The sequence below is a fragment of the Chaetodon trifascialis genome, chromosome 19, assembly GCF_039877785.1.
Source record: "Chaetodon trifascialis isolate fChaTrf1 chromosome 19, fChaTrf1.hap1, whole genome shotgun sequence".
Classification (NCBI taxonomy): domain Eukaryota; kingdom Metazoa; phylum Chordata; class Actinopteri; order Chaetodontiformes; family Chaetodontidae; genus Chaetodon; species Chaetodon trifascialis.
In genome coordinates, this window is record NC_092074.1 from 24,406,461 (window position 1) to 24,421,460 (window position 15,000).

General features: G+C 47.4%; 3 protein-coding genes across 10 annotated transcripts in view; 1 reads left to right on the plus strand and 2 right to left on the minus strand.

Moving 5' to 3' along the window:
• Positions 1-2,630, plus strand: part of cdc42bpb (CDC42 binding protein kinase beta (DMPK-like)) — a 37,481-nt gene extending 34,851 nt beyond the window's left edge. For all 7 annotated transcript variants that reach the window (XM_070987017.1, XM_070987022.1, XM_070987018.1 and 4 more), the window contains 3 exons: positions 595-703; positions 955-1,016; positions 1,884-2,630. In XM_070987017.1, coding sequence (XP_070843118.1) covers positions 595-703; positions 955-1,016; positions 1,884-2,006 — 294 coding nt within the window. In that variant the 3' untranslated portion in view covers positions 2,007-2,630. The remainder of the gene's footprint in view (positions 1-594; positions 704-954; positions 1,017-1,883) is intronic.
• Positions 2,631-3,757: 1,127 nt separating this feature from the next.
• Positions 3,758-10,833, minus strand: gpr132b (G protein-coupled receptor 132b). The gene is made up of 3 exons (XM_070987532.1): positions 10,749-10,833; positions 10,499-10,598; positions 3,758-5,542 (listed from the first exon to the last, which is right to left on the minus strand). The coding sequence occupies exon 3, from the start codon at positions 5,535-5,537 to the stop codon at positions 4,452-4,454; it is 1,086 nt and encodes a 361-aa protein (XP_070843633.1). The 5' UTR covers positions 5,538-5,542; positions 10,499-10,598; positions 10,749-10,833; the 3' UTR covers positions 3,758-4,451.
• A 1,292-nt stretch (positions 10,834-12,125) lies between these two features.
• The window catches only part of vipas39 (VPS33B interacting protein, apical-basolateral polarity regulator, spe-39 homolog), an 8,074-nt gene continuing 5,199 nt past the window's right edge, over positions 12,126-15,000 (minus strand). Inside the window, exons 11-19 of one of the 2 annotated variants that reach the window (XM_070987592.1) lie at positions 14,879-14,906; positions 14,699-14,772; positions 14,345-14,420; positions 13,594-13,728; positions 13,448-13,489; positions 13,180-13,356; positions 12,737-12,826; positions 12,472-12,576; positions 12,126-12,395 (exon numbers count right to left, since the gene is read on the minus strand). In XM_070987592.1, the coding sequence (XP_070843693.1) occupies positions 12,375-12,395; positions 12,472-12,576; positions 12,737-12,826; positions 13,180-13,356; positions 13,448-13,489; positions 13,594-13,728; positions 14,345-14,420; positions 14,699-14,772; positions 14,879-14,906 (748 nt within the window). In that variant the 3' untranslated portion in view covers positions 12,126-12,374. Of the gene's footprint in view, positions 12,577-12,736; positions 12,827-13,179; positions 13,357-13,447; positions 13,490-13,593; positions 13,729-14,344; positions 14,421-14,698; positions 14,773-14,878; positions 14,907-15,000 lie in introns of both variants that reach the window. The other variant, XM_070987591.1, reaches the window with a different exon arrangement.

Genomic DNA, 15,000 nt, shown 5'->3' on the forward strand with positions numbered 1-15,000 from the left:
TCACACAAAGGAGGTCATGAGTTCAGTGATTCTGATTGGCTCGTCTGTCGATTCAACTGCAGGTTTACAAAGAGACGTTTCACCTTCATCAAAGCAGAACATGTTGCTCTCCATTTCCTGTCCATTCACTGCACTTCCTGTCATTTCACATCACTTCCTGCCTTTTCATTGGACTTCCTATCATTTCACTGTTCTTCCTCTGCTTTCACTCCAGTTCACTCTTCTTCTTCTTCTTCTTCTTCTTCTTCTTCTTCTTCTTCTTCTTCTTCTGTCACTTTAGTGTGTGTTAATAACAGTAACCTGCCGTCTGTAAAGTCCTGCCCAAATGCAGCCTTGCCAACTACATATCCCATGAGTCATAGCTACAGGAGCACTGCCAAAGCCTTCTGGGAGTTATAGTTCTTAATTTAATAGAATATTTCTGTTATCTTTGTGAGGACGTGTTGAGCTTTTTCAATACGACCACTGGGGGGCGCTGAAGACGCAGGTGTTAATACTGAACCTGTGTGTGTGTGTGTGTGTGTGTGTGTGTGTGTGTGTGTGTGTGTGTGTGTGTGTGTGTGTGTGTGCGTGCGTGCGGCATTGCATTTCCAGAGCGTGATGCCTTCCTCTCAGGATGATTCAGTGAAAGATAAGCCCCGCCCATTGTCCAGTATCTCCCGGCAACAGAGGAGCAAGACACACATCACACGCACAGCCTCAGGTACACACACCTATGCACACCTGTACACATATCACACACCTGCACACATATCACACACCTGTACACAACTGTGCATGTCACACACCTGTGACCTGCAGAGCACCTGTTGTTGCTTTGATCTTGTTTTTGTCGACTCATGTTGTTTGTGTGTGTTTTTTTCTCAGTGTGTGATCAGTGTGTAGTTTTATCTGGACACAAAGACACATCCTGCTCTGTCATGTCATCTTCAATCTGTGTTCTTATTGGTTCAGATTTTGGGGGAGGAGCTTCGTCTCGCAGCATCTCTGAACCGGACCAAGACCTGGACCGAGAGGTAATACACACACACACACACACACACACTTAAAACTGTCAGTCTGTGGTGGCCTGATGGACACCTGCTCAGAGGGTCCAGGTCTCGGGTCCTGGTCCAGGTCCAGGTCACACACTGTCTCCTGCTGCTGTATCATACATGATTAGTGGTTCTGCAGCACATGAAGTGTTTAATGATTATTGATTGAACCTCATTATTCTGTCCACGGATCGTCCTCTCGTTGGACAGTCAGCGTGTCTCCTGTTCAGCATGATGTCATCAAACACACTGACATGATCAGCGATCAGTCGATCAGAGTTATTGATCAGCTTTTCTTCATCTTGTCTGTCAGAGATGTTTCACAACTTCAACACAGTAAAACTGTCTGTCTCTCCATCTCTGTCTCTCTGTCTCTGTCTGCTTCTCTATGTCTCTGTTTGTCTCTCTGTTTCTGTCTCTCTGTCTCTGTCTCTCTGTCTCTGTTTGTCTCTCTCTGTCTCTGTTTGTCTCTCTCTCTCTGTCTCTGTTTGTCTCTCTCTCTCTGTCTCTGTTTGTCTCTCTGTCTCTGTCTCTCTCTCTCTCTCTCTCTGTCTCTGTTTGTCTCTCTCTCTCTGTCTCTGTTTGTCTCTCTGTCTCTGTTTGTCTCTCTCTCTCTGTCTCTGTTTGTCTCTCTGTCTCTGTCTCTCTCTCTCTCTCTCTGTCTCTGTTTGTCTCTCTCTCTCTGTCTCTGTTTGTCTCTCTCTGTCTCTGTTTGTCTCTCTCTCTCTGTCTCTGTCTCTCTGTCTCTGTCTCTCTCTCTCTGTCTCTGTTTGTCTCTCTCTCTCTGTCTCTGTTTGTCTCTCTGTCTCTGTTTGTCTCTCTGTCTCTGTGTTAACGTCTCTCGCCCAGCCGGACTCAGACTCGACCAAACACTCGACCCCCTCCAACAGCTCTAACCCCAGCAGCCCCCCCAGCCCAAATTCCCCCCACCGCAGCCAGCTCACCCTGGACAGCCTGGACATGGAGCCCTGAGACCCCGCCCCCTGCACACCTGAGGGAGGAGGAGCTAAATGAACCGACCGGCCGCAGACTGAGAGTTTAAATTTTACTTGATGATTTTATTGTGGCGGGGTGAGTCTGAGCTTCCTGCTGCTTTTATATTTGTTGGATTTTACCTGCTGGGAAGCCCCGCCCCCTGGTTTTAGTGCCACCCCTGCTGATGGCTGCTGTGTGTTTGACCGTTGACCTTTAGTCTGATTGGCTCTGTGGGACCAATCACCTTTTCTTCTTTAATAAATAACTTCCTGGTCAGCTTTAGCGGGCTGTTAGCTGCTGAGCTACGTGTGGCTAACTTCCTGTGACGGAGGCCTCGCTCTGAAAACAAACACTGTATGAATAAAGTTTTGTTCAAGTTGCACATCATCATGTTGTTGTTGTTGTAGGAGAAAATTAATCTTTGATTTTGTGTCAGTGATGATCTTTCCTGTTGCACCCCCCCCAACCTGACTCCACCTGACCTCTGACCTCTGAGGTCAGGTGGTGGCACACCTGAACACTACTGCTCTGTTTCCTCCAGAATCACCAATTAAAGAATCTTTGTAATTATGAAACCTGTTAGCAGCCGAACAGAAACTCAATAAAAGAATCTGAAGAGAACTCGAGAGTGTGTCTGTGTCTGTCAAAGGAGGAACACCTGGACCACACCTGCACAGGTGAGGGAACTCAGAGCAGCAGGTGATGTTTGTGTTACTTTCAGAAACAATTCTTATGATTTCAGTTTGTCTGCTGTTTTTCCTCTTTTCAACAACCTTTATTTGTAAGGAACAGAACTGTGTGTGTGTGTGTGCGTGTGTGTGCGTGCGTGTGTGTGTGTGTGCATGTGTGCGTGTGTGTGTGCGCGCGTGCGTGTGCGTGCGTGTGTGTGTGCTCTGTCGTGTTTTTGTCATGTTTAATTCAGAGCAGATTTCAGGTCAGTGGTTAATCCTTCGTTCGCCCTCAGTTATGTCTGGCAGGTGCGTTAATGATTGATGAGGAGAAAGGCTCTTCTCTGCTTGTTTACACACCGGGAGCCAATCGGTGTCCTGACGAGAGCAGAGAGACAGCCGAGCCAATCAGACGGCAGAACAGAGTGTGAATCCAAACCGCTTTTAGCCACATCTTGTGGTCTTCCTCACAAGAGGATCCTGCAGACGACGGCGTCCTCAGGTCAACGTTCAGCTGGAGGACGTCAGAAACGGCATCGCTGCACCCAGAATGCACCTCTGTCCCACACTGACCCCTCCCTCCATTGACTTCCTGTAAGATTCAGCGTGAACTACAAGGTCCTGTTGATCATGGAGAGACAGATGATCCTGTTACTGTCCTCCTTTCACCTCCTTTCACCTCCTTTCACCATTCATCCCCCGCTCCCCCGCCTTAACCAGCGAGCTGCTGTCTGACTTACATCCTCTCACCTGCCTGACACTGTTGTCATGACAACAAGCAGGCGGACAACAAACAGGAAGCAGCTCGGCACAGACGGGAAGTGACTGCTGTCAGATGGAAACCTTGTATCTCCATCTGAGGAAACGATGTTTGACAGGAAGCTTCAGAAAGACTTAAAGGTACTTGTACTTCACCTGAGTGATTTCCATTTCTGGCGTAATCATGGAAACATCAGAGAGTGTTCAGCTGTCACAGCAGTGGGTGGAGCCTCACCTTTGGCCGTGTCAGCAGACCACCTGGTCGGCCCTTCGTCAGCATGGCGAACAAAGAAACAAGTCCACAGATGCAAATGTTTCTGACTTTATTGACATCGAACAGTTTCACAGACGTCACAGTGTTACAACCACGTTTGCTTGTGACTACAACTCAGGTGGATCTGCACCAGGTGAAGACGTAGGTGGACACTGATGGGCTGAAGCCGCTTCACCTGTGAGCAGGTGGGGCCACATGTAAACAGGATGTGTACAAAAACTACAAGTTCTTCAGGCAGACCTCAGACCAGCGTGCGCTCTGTTTTAGCTGATGCAGCTGTGGACGATGCACTGAGGTGGACATAAAAGACACAGTGAGACGGAGACGTTGTTCACAGCGTTCCGCTCAGTGTCCCCCAGGTACTTCAGTGGTTTGAACAGTGATTTCATTAATGAAGACGAGAAGAAATTTCAGTTTGATCTTCGCCGACTGAACATTTCAGTTTGAATCTCAGTTTAAACTTTATTTAGAAAATTCATTGGTTTATTTTGTCCTGTTGGACCTTTAAGGCGATCATCGGTCCATCGCTATGGTCCACAAACCGCTTTGATCCAGATCAACTAAGTTCCTGATCTCTGTCCTGCACTGCAGGGGAAGAACCTTCAGATTTGAATGACTCCATGAACCCTGTAGCGCCACCCACAGGACAAACCGCATGTTTAGATGAGCTGCTGCTCACACTGTTTGAGCAGACCAGCAGAGTCTGGTAGAGTCCAGCAGAGACTTGCTGAGCCCGGTCTGTCAAGTCCCCGATGGTTTTCCTCCCTGGTGTCTCTCAGTGTCAGTCACAGCGTTCACCTCTGAGGAGTTCTTGGTGGGCTGGATTTTGTTCTGGCTGCTGTTGGATCGTGGTCTCAGGTGTGCCCTGTCACATGCCTGCACAAGGCCTCGGCTTAGCTCTTTGCGGATGTTGTCGCTGGAAAGGACGTAGAGGATGGGGTTGACGGCACTGTTGATGGTGGACAGGCCGAGCGAGATGGTGTACGGGGTGTACATGGTCCTCTCGAACAGACAGGTGCCATCCTCCAGCTGGGGGAAATGGAATAGGACGGCTCTGACCAGCAGGATGATGTGGTACGGGGCAAAGCAGACCAGGAACAGCACCACCACCGCCACTGCCAGCCAGCGAACGCGCTCCTTCTGCTCCCGCCGCAGCCCCGTACTGCGCTGCACATTGGCCAGGATGCCGCGGTTTGTCACCACCAGCACCAGCAGCGGAATCAGGAAGCCGACCACGAAACGGGCGTAGTTGAAGCCAGTCACTGTGCTGCTGCTCTGACTTGGCTCAAAGCAGCGGCGGTCGCCTTCTGCACCATCGCCCTCCCTCATGGTGAAGACGGGGATATGACCAACGGCGACCAGCAGTACGATGGCGAGGGCAATGAGGAAGGCAAAGCGCTGCCGGCGGAGGCCACGGGACTCCACACTGTAGACGACGGCAACGTAGCGGTCGCAGGAGATGCAGCACAGCAGGAAGATGCTGATGTACATGTTATTGAAGAAGATGTAGCCTGTTAGCTTGCAGGCGGCTGAGCTCCACGGCCACCAGTGACCTGAGCTGACGTAGTACGCCCACAGTGGCAGGGTGCCCAGATAGGTGAGGTCACACAGCGACAGGCTCCACAGGTAAACTCCCAGTACGTTCTTCCTGCGCACCTGCAGCCAGGTGAGGTAGATGGTCAGCAGGTTCGCGGGCAGACCGACAGCCAGCACCACGCTATACAGCAGCACCAGCGACAGGCGGCCCTCGTCGTACGGGGGCTCGCACGCCATCAGACTTGTGTTGATCGTGGGGGAGACGGTCTCGGTCAGCAGCGGCTCGTGCATGATGTCTGCGGGGAACAGAGACGACCAATCAGATTCAAGATCGGTTTGTTTGTCGAAGACAAAGAAATAAAAGAATCGACAAAAATCAAAACCCAAAATGAAAGAAAAGAAAAATGGACAAAAAGGTGTCAGACGACTGCTTCCTGCTCTGCTGAGGCACTTTTCTACGTCACCGTCTGTTTTCTACGTCACCGTCTGTTTTCTACGTCACTGTCTGTTTTCTACGTCATCTTCTGTTTTCTACGTCATCTTGTTTTCTACGTCATCTTGTTTTCTACGTCACCGTCTGTTTTCTACGTCATCTTGTTTTCTACGTCATCTTCTGTTTTCTACGTCATCTTGTTTTCTACGTCATCTTGTTTTCTACGTCACCGTCTGTTTTCTACGTCACTGTCTGTTTTCTACGTCACTGTCTGTTTTCTACGTCATCTTCTGTTTTCTACGTCATCTTGTTTTCTACGTCACCGTCTGTTTTCTACGTCACCGTCTGTTTTCTACGTCATCTTCTGTTTTCTACGTCATCTTGTTTTCTACGTCATCTTGTTTTCTACGTCACCGTCTGTTTTCTACGTCATCTTGTTTTCTACGTCATCTTCTGTTTTCTACGTCATCTTGTTTTCTACGTCATCTTGTTTTCTACGTCACCGTCTGTTTTCTACGTCATCTTCTGTTTTCTACGTCACTGTCTGTTTTCTACGTCACTGTCTGTTTTCTACGTCATCTTCTGTTTTCTACGTCATCTTGTTTTCTACGTCACCGTCTGTTTTCTACGTCACCGTCTGTTTTCTACGTCATCTTCTGTTTTCTACGTCATCTTGTTTTCTACGTCATCTTGTTTTCTACGTCACCGTCTGTTTTCTACGTCATCTTGTTTTCTACGTCACCGTCTGTTTTCTACGTCATCTTGTTTTCTACGTCACTGTCTGTTTTCTACATCATCTTCTGTTTTCTACGTCACCGTCTGTTTTCTACGTCACCGTCTGTTTTCTACGTCATCTTGTTTTCTACGTCACCGTCTGTTTTCTACGTCATCTTCTGTTTTCTACGTCACCGTCTGTTTTCTACGTCATCTTCTGTTTTCTACGTCACTGTCTGTTTTCTACGTCATCTTGTTTTCTACGTCATCTTGTTTTCTACGTCACCGTCTGTTTTCTACGTCATCTTCTGTTTTCTACGTCATCTTGTTTTCTACGTCACCGTCTGTTTTCTACGTCATCTTCTGTTTTCTACGTCATCTTGTTTTCTACGTCACCGTCTGTTTTCTACGTCATCTTCTGTTTTCTACGTCATCTTGTTTTCTACGTCACCGTCTGTTTTCTACGTCACCGTCTGTTTTCTACGTCATCTTCTGTTTTCTACGTCACCGTCTGTTTTCTACATCATCTTCTGTTTTCTACGTCACCGTCTGTTTTCTACGTCATCTTCTGTTTTCTACGTCATCTTCTGTTTTCTACGTCACTGTCTGTTTTCTACGTCATCTTGTTTTCTACGTCATCTTGTTTTCTACGTCACCGTCTGTTTTCTACGTCACCGTCTGTTTTCTACGTCATCTTCTGTTTTCTACGTCATCTTGTTTTCTACGTCACTGTCTGTTTTCTACGTCACCGTCTGTTTTCTACGTCATCTTCTGTTTTCTACGTCACCGTCTGTTTTCTACATCATCTTCTGTTTTCTACGTCACCGTCTGTTTTCTACGTCACCGTCCGTTTTCTACGTCACCGTCCGTTTTCTACGTCACCGTCTGTTTTCTACGTCACCGTCTGTTTTCTACGTCATCTTCTGTTTTCTACGTCACCGTCTGTTTTCTACGTCATCTTCTGTTTTCTACGTCACCGTCTGTTTTCTACGTCATCTTCTGTTTTCTACGTCACTGTCTGTTTTCTACGTCATCTTGTTTTCTACGTCATCTTGTTTTCTACGTCACTGTCTGTTTTCTACGTCATCTTGTTTTCTACGTCATCTTGTTTTCTACGTCACCGTCTGTTTTCTACGTCATCTTCTGTTTTCTACGTCACTGTCTGTTTTCTACGTCATCGTCTGTTTTCTACGTCATCTTCCGTTTTCTACGTCACCGTCCGTTTTCTACGTCACCGTCCGTTTTCTACGTCACCGTCCGTTTTCTACGTCATCTTCTGTTTTCTACGTCACCGTCTGTTTTCTACGTCATCTTGTTTTTTACGTCACCGTCTGTTTTCTACGTCATCTTGTTTTCTACGTCATCTTGTTTTCTACGTCACCGTCCGTTTTCTACGTCACCATCTGTTTTCTACGTCATCTTGTTTTTTACGTCACCGTCCGTTTTCTACGTCATCTTGTTTTCTACGTCACCGTCCGTTTTCTATGTCACCGTCTGTTTTCTACGTCATCTTCTGTTTTCTACGTCATCTTCTGTTTTCTACGTCACCGTCCGTTTTCTACGTCACCGTCCGTTTTCTACGTCACCGTCTGTTTTCTACGTCATCTTGTTTTCTACGTCACCGTCCGTTTTCTACGTCACCGTCTGTTTTCTACGTCATCTTGTTTTTTACGTCACCGTCCGTTTTCTACGTCACTGTCTGTTTTCTACGTCATCTTCTGTTTTCTACGTCATCTTCTGTTTTCTACGTCACCGTCCGTTTTCTACGTCACCGTCCGTTTTCTACGTCACCGTCTGTTTTCTACGTCATCTTGTTTTCTACGTCACCGTCCGTTTTCTACGTCACTGTCTGTTTTCTACGTCATCTTCTGTTTTCTACGTCACCGTCCGTTTTCTACGTCACCGTCCGTTTTCTACGTCACTGTCTGTTTTCTACGTCATCTTCTGTTTTCTACGTCACCGTCCGTTTTCTACATCACCGTCCGTTTTCTACGTCATCTTCTGTTTTCTACGTCACCGTCCGTTTTCTACATCACCGTCCGTTTTCTACGTCATCGTCTGTTTTCTACGTCACCGTCTGTTTTCTACATCATCTTCTGTTTTCTACGTCACCGTCCGTTTTCTACATCACCGTCCGTTTTCTACATCATCTTGTTTTCTACGTCACTGTCTGTTTTCTACGTCATCTTCTGTTTTCTACGTCACTGTCTGTTTTCTACGTCATCTTCTGTTTTCTACGTCACTGTCTGTTTTCTACGTCATCTTCTGTTTTCTACGTCACTGTCTGTTTTCTACGTCATCTTCTGTTTTCTACGTCATCTTCTGTTTTCTACGTCACCGTCCGTTTTCTACATCACCGTCCGTTTTCTACGTCATCGTCTGTTTTCTACGTCATCTTGTTTTCTACGTCACCGTCCGTTTTCTACGTCACCGTCTGTTTTCTACGTCATCTTGTTTTTTACGTCACCGTCCGTTTTCTACGTCACTGTCTGTTTTCTACGTCATCTTCTGTTTTCTACGTCATCTTCTGTTTTCTACGTCACCGTCCGTTTTCTACGTCACCGTCCGTTTTCTACGTCACCGTCTGTTTTCTACGTCACGTCTGTTTTCTGGATCTTGTGACGGATCGTTTTTCTGTTTCATGGTGATTCTTTGTTTCTTGAAACAGGAAACGACTTCAGCCTGTTAGAAGCGTTTTAGGTTTTGGAGCATTTTGTCTGTTAACTCCTCAAACATCAGTTTGTCAGATAAAAACCTCATGAACTCACTGAAGTGAGTCAAATGAAAGCTGGAAACCACGTATGTGACGCAGGAAACGTCTCAGGAAACTTGGTGGTTTTCAAACAATCACTTTGATTCAGCTTCCCTTTGACCTTTGATTGGACCTCCTGCTGCTTCTTCTAAGAACTGCCACAGTTTCACAAACAAATTCACAAGTCAAACTGAAAAAGTCTGACATGTTTGTCACACGTGTGTGTGTGTGTGTGTGTGTGTGTGTGTGTGTGTGTGTGTGTGTGTGTGTGTGTGTGTGTGTGTGTGTGTGTGTGTGTGTGTGTGTGTGTGTGTGTGGTGTTGATGGAAAGTTTGGGGATTTTTGTTGACGATTCACAGTTTACAAAATGATAATTATGCAATTTAAGTTTGACTTGAAACCTTTGACTTTATTCATCACACCTGTCAGTCAAACTGTGACTGACAGCAACGTCCAATCAGGTGCTTTGAATTCAGAGGTGGGCGGGGCAGACAGTTAATTATTAATCAGTGACCTCTTTAGCTGAGACATTAATTAGAATGAATGAAGGTTTCAGACAAAGACACAAACAGATTCAGTGGCTCTTCATTGATCACTGATCAGTTACACATGGAGCCAATCAATTCATGAGGATCTGAAATGTGGAAACTTTTCTGACTGAAGGTCAAATCAGGTCATGACCTTTGTTGATTATTGACATCAAGTTAATCTCAGTTCAATGTCAGATTCTGTTTTTTTAGAATCATCACAGAAACAAAACAGAAATACTCGACAGTAAATAATAACAGTAAATAATACAAATACTTACAAAGCTGTTCAACAGTAAAATGGAGTATGTGTATTAGTACTACAGAGTATTACAGTTCTATGAATACGAAGAGTACACGATCATATTTACAATCTGTTCAAAGAAGGATAAAATCTCTGTGTGTCTAACGTTTACTCAAAAGATTATTACAAGAAGCATTACGAGTGTCCTTTGTCTCTAAGATAAGATAAGATAAAAGATAAATATATTGAATCACAACATGTTGAGTTTAGTATTGATAACCTCGTGCAGAAAGTAATCAATGTTTTTATTTGGGCAGTTCATCCTTAATCTTAATGATCAATAAGTTCAGAAGGTGGATGATCAGACATATTGATGAATTCCTTTCTTTCATTTCATTATTTGTTTTGATTTCAAAGTTTGTCACAGACGTGAATGATCAGAATCTGGTCCAATCAGAGAACGCGATCGATCCCAGCCTGAGAGCTGTTCGTTTCAATAGCTGATCGATCAATCAGTCGTTTAACTGATCTGACAGAAATGTTAGACGTCATCTGTCGATAACATCAAAGGCAAAAACTCACCTCCGTCTCGCGCATCGTCCGCGTGTCTCCTCGTGCGGTCCAACTGAATGAAGTGGTGTGTCGTCCCGGGGAGTACCGGCAGGTCACGTGACGGCACAGACTACAGGAGGAGCATCATTTATTCATCCTGCATCTTTAATTCATCACTTCATCATTTATTCATCCGTTTCCTCCTCCAGAATCTCTCCGACACAAAAACAAGTGAGGGAAACTGATGATCAATAATCAGATCTGATCGATCAGCCGAAACCTGAATGCAGCACAGACACCTTTGAGTGACGTCAAATAAAAAGATTTTAAACCGGTGAAACGTCCGCCATCTTTTTCTGTCTCCTCTTCTCCCCCTCTCCTTCTATACCTCCCCTCCTCCTGTACCTCCCTCTGTACCTCCTCCTCTCCTCCTGTACCTCCTCCTCTACCCCCTCTCCCTCCTCCTCTCCCCCTCTCTCTCCTCCTCTCTTGTACCTCCTTCTCTCCCCCCTCTGCCTCCTACTCTCCTTCTGTACCTCCTTCTCTCCCTCTGTACCTCCTCCTCTCCCTCTGTACCTCCTCCTCTCTCCCTCTCTCTCCTCCTCTCCCTCTGTACCTCCTCCTCTCCCTCTCTCCTCCTCTCCCTCTGTTCCTCCTCTTCTCACTCTGTTCCTCCTCCTCTCCCTCTCTCTCTCCTCCTCTCCCCTCCTCTCCCTCTGTACCTCCTCCTCTCCTCTCTCTCTCCTCCTCTCCCTCTGTTCCTCCTCCTCTCCCTCTCTCTCTCCTCCTCTCCCTCTGTACCTCCTCCTCTCCTCTCTCTCCTCCTCTACCTCTGTTCCTCCTCCTCTCCCTCTCTCTCCTCCTCTCCCTCTGTACCTCCTCCTCTCCCTCTCTCTCTCCTCCTCTCCCTCTGTACCTCCTCCTCTCCTCTCTCTCTCCTCCTCTACCTCTGTTCCTCCTCCTCTCCCTCTCTCTCTCCTCCTCTCCCTCTCTCTCTCCTCCTCTCCCTCTGTACCTCCTCCTCTCCCTCTCTCTCTCCTCCTCTCCCTCTGTACCTCCTCCTCTCCTCTCTCTCCTCCTCTCCCTCTGTTCCTCCTCCTCTCCCTCTCCCTCTTCTCCTCTCCCTCTCTCCTCCTCTCCCGCTGTTCCTCCTCCTCTCCCTCTCTCTCCTCCTCTCCCCTCCTCTGTTCCTCCTCCTCTCCCCTCCTCTCCCTCTGTACCTCCTCCTCTCCCTCTGTACCTCCTCCTCTCCTCTCTCTCCTCCTCTCCTCTCTCTCCTCCTCTCCCTCTGTTCCTCCTCCTCTCCCTCTCCTCCTCTCCCTCTCCCTCTCTCCTCCTCTCCCGCTGTTCCTCCTCCTCTCCCTCTCTCTCCTCCTCTCCCCTCCTCTGTTCCTCCTCCTCTCCCCTCCTCTCCCTCTGTACCTCCTCCTCTCCCTCTGTACCTCCTCCTCTCCTCTCTCTCTCCTCCTCTACCTCTGTTCCTCCTCCTCTCCCTCTCTCTCTCCTCCTCTCCCTCTGTACCTCCTCCTCTCCTCTCTCTCTCCTCCTCTCCCTCTGTTCCTCCTCCTCTCCCTCTCCCTCTCCTCCTCTCCCTCTCCCTCTCCTCCTCTCCACCTCTAACAGTAATACAGAGTCAGTGAATTCAGATTCACACATAAAACAACATTTTAATAATTTTTATTTCATATTTATATAAAACGAGCTTTTTGAAGGAATGTTGAAGCGACGACTCAGCAGAAAAAAAACGTCCACCTGCCCTGTGCTCTGTGGGCGGAGTCAAATCGAGCGCTCCTCTCTTCACCAATGAGACAGAAGCTGATGTGAGCTGTCAGGATGCTCCTGTTGTCTCTCCACACAGGAAGCTGCCTCTCTCCTTTCAAAGTAAAAGTCTTTCCATTCTGGATCTTCAGTTCTTCCACCGGATTTGCTGAAAGAGAAGAAGAAAAGACGTCACGTGAGGTCATGTGATGGAGGTTCAGAAGATGAGGCTCTCTCATCCTCACCGGGTTGTTCAGCAGCTCGTTGATCTTCCTCTCCTCCGCCGATCCTCTTTCCACCTTCTCCCGGTATCCTAGCAACAGCTGCCGGTCCTTCAGGTCACGGTACGTCTGATTGGCCCAAAGACATGCCAGTCATCATGACATCACAGCAAAAACAACCTGAGCAGGTGTGCAGTTCGATAGCTCTGCATAATTCTGACTGCTTTCATCAATCGAAATGATCATCCAATCAGAGAACGAGATTAAGGTAAAGGTGAATGAGTCTCACGTTGATGATGATGTCGTGACATTTATGTTTCTGAGCCAAACTGATCCTCAACTCCGGATCATCGACCAGCGCCACGTAGTCCTGCAGCACCTGTCGATCAGGTAATGCAACTGTCAATCAAGTAAACATACCTGTCGATCAGGTAAATACACCTGTCAATCCTCCTTTACAATTACAATTCCTCCTTTTATCCAAAGTGACGCACACATGAACTGACACGTCGATGGCGCTGCATCGGGGCAGTTTTGGGCTTCAGTCTCTTGGATCAAGGACACTTCGGCATGTGGACTGCCGAGGCAAGGTATCGAACCACCGACCTCCCGATCGATAGACGACCACTCTACCTCCTGAGCCACAGCCGCCTTTCATTCAAATAATCTGACACCGTTAGTAAAGATCTTATTTTCCATCGATTGTACTACGACAGACCCCACCCCACTCACCTGTGTGGGGGCGGAGTTTTTCTGCAGGACGTCGACGACACGTTGGAAGCTGAGTGGTGATTTCTTTCGGGTGAAGCCGAGCCAGTTCCTGCTGGTGAACAGAGCGTCCACGTCCGACCACGACTTCAGCTTCGCCCGAGCCGCCAACGCCGTCACGAAGTACTGCTTCTCCGAGATCTGAGGTCAAAGGTCAACAGCTGTCGGTTAAAGACACAACATTATGTTTCATATCTTTACTTCCACAGAGACTGAAGAACGTCAGCCTCACCTTGAAGGTCTGACGGACGTTGAGCGGACTGCTGTAGGTTCCCTGCAGACAGAGAAAACCCGCTCAGCTAACCTGGTTACAGACTCACGACACTGATCCGGTCTGGTTTAGCTCATCAGGTCTAATTCACCTTAAACTGGACTCACCTCAGGCTCAGCGTAGTGGTAGAAGCAGCAGTAGTACAGCGTCGTGACCAGCGGCATGTTGAGGATCGAAGCTCTTCTGGGAAACTTCAGGAAAATGTCCACCTTCCCTCCACGCTCGGCTTGCCCATCGGTTGCCTAGCAACCATACAGAGAGAAAAGTGAGTTAAATTGGGATAACACATGGGATAATCTGGTTTATTCTGGGATTACACTGGGATTCAAACTGCATGTCCACTTAAGCAGCATCCAAACTGATTTAATGAGGATTAAACTCCACTTAAACTGCGTTTAATGGGAGTGAACTGGGATTAAACTCCACTTAAACTGCGTTTAATGGGAGTGAACTGGTCCTGGATGTGAATCCACAGAGTTTAAACTGGACCTGAAGTCTACAGTTTTGTTTATTTGCACATTACGAATCGAAAAACTGTCCCTTGTGGACTGCACTGGCTGATGTCTTTCCACCGGTCTCTCAGTCCTGAGACGCTGCTCACTCACTTTAACGTCGATACAGTCCAAATCCAGCAGGTAGACGTCACCTGAGTCTGTTTCACTCAAATTAGCAAAAAAAAACTCTGTCATGGAGGATTTTTATGGTCCAAGAGACGTTTTCTGTGACGCACAGCGCCCCCGTGTGGCTGACTCCGCTCCACTTACTGAGCTTCATGTTGGTTCCAGCAGCAGACACAGTGAGTGCTGGTTTAAGATGGTCTGAACTGGTAAAACTGGTTAAAGTGGTTGAAAGTCTGACCTCGATGACGATCTGTCTCTCCAGCAGCGTGAAGTGATCCTGAACATGAGCTGAATCTTCTGACGAAAATGGAAGACTGAAAACAAACAAACAAATCTGAGCTGACACCAAACAACCATCGAGAAGCTGCTGCTGGTGATGTCACTGATGACATCACCACATCATTACAGGCCTGTGAGGTAAATAACGATGATCAGATCACATCTCGTTAACACAAACGAACACTGCCTCTGATGACATCATTCGTACTTTGGTCTAATTTCACTGAAATCAACACTGAATTATTTTTCATGAGCAAACTAAAAGAACTTTGAGTATTTGTCTGCTGGACGGTGTCCTGCAAGAGACACTCACCTGAGGCAGCTCTTCAGGAAGTCCCGCCTCTTGTTTTCATCAGCGATGCTCAGGTGCTCTTTATACTGCAGCAGCTATCACCATGGAAGCAGACAGGAAATGACATCGACTTCCTGACGTGTACCACTGATACATCACTGCACTACAGGTGTGACGTGTCCTGATGTGTGTGCTACGTACCGCCATGTCCTCCGTCCGGCCCAGAGCTCTGAGGAGGACCAGAAGAAGAAGAAGACGCGTCAGACACACGATGGACTGTGAACATGTACCCTAGATCTTACCAGGTGTGTGCAGGTGCACGC

Coding starts and splice junctions, on each gene's coding strand:
- gpr132b (XM_070987532.1), bottom strand. CDS start 5,537: ATGCACGAGCCGCTGCTGACCGAGACCGTCTCCCCCACGATCAACACA.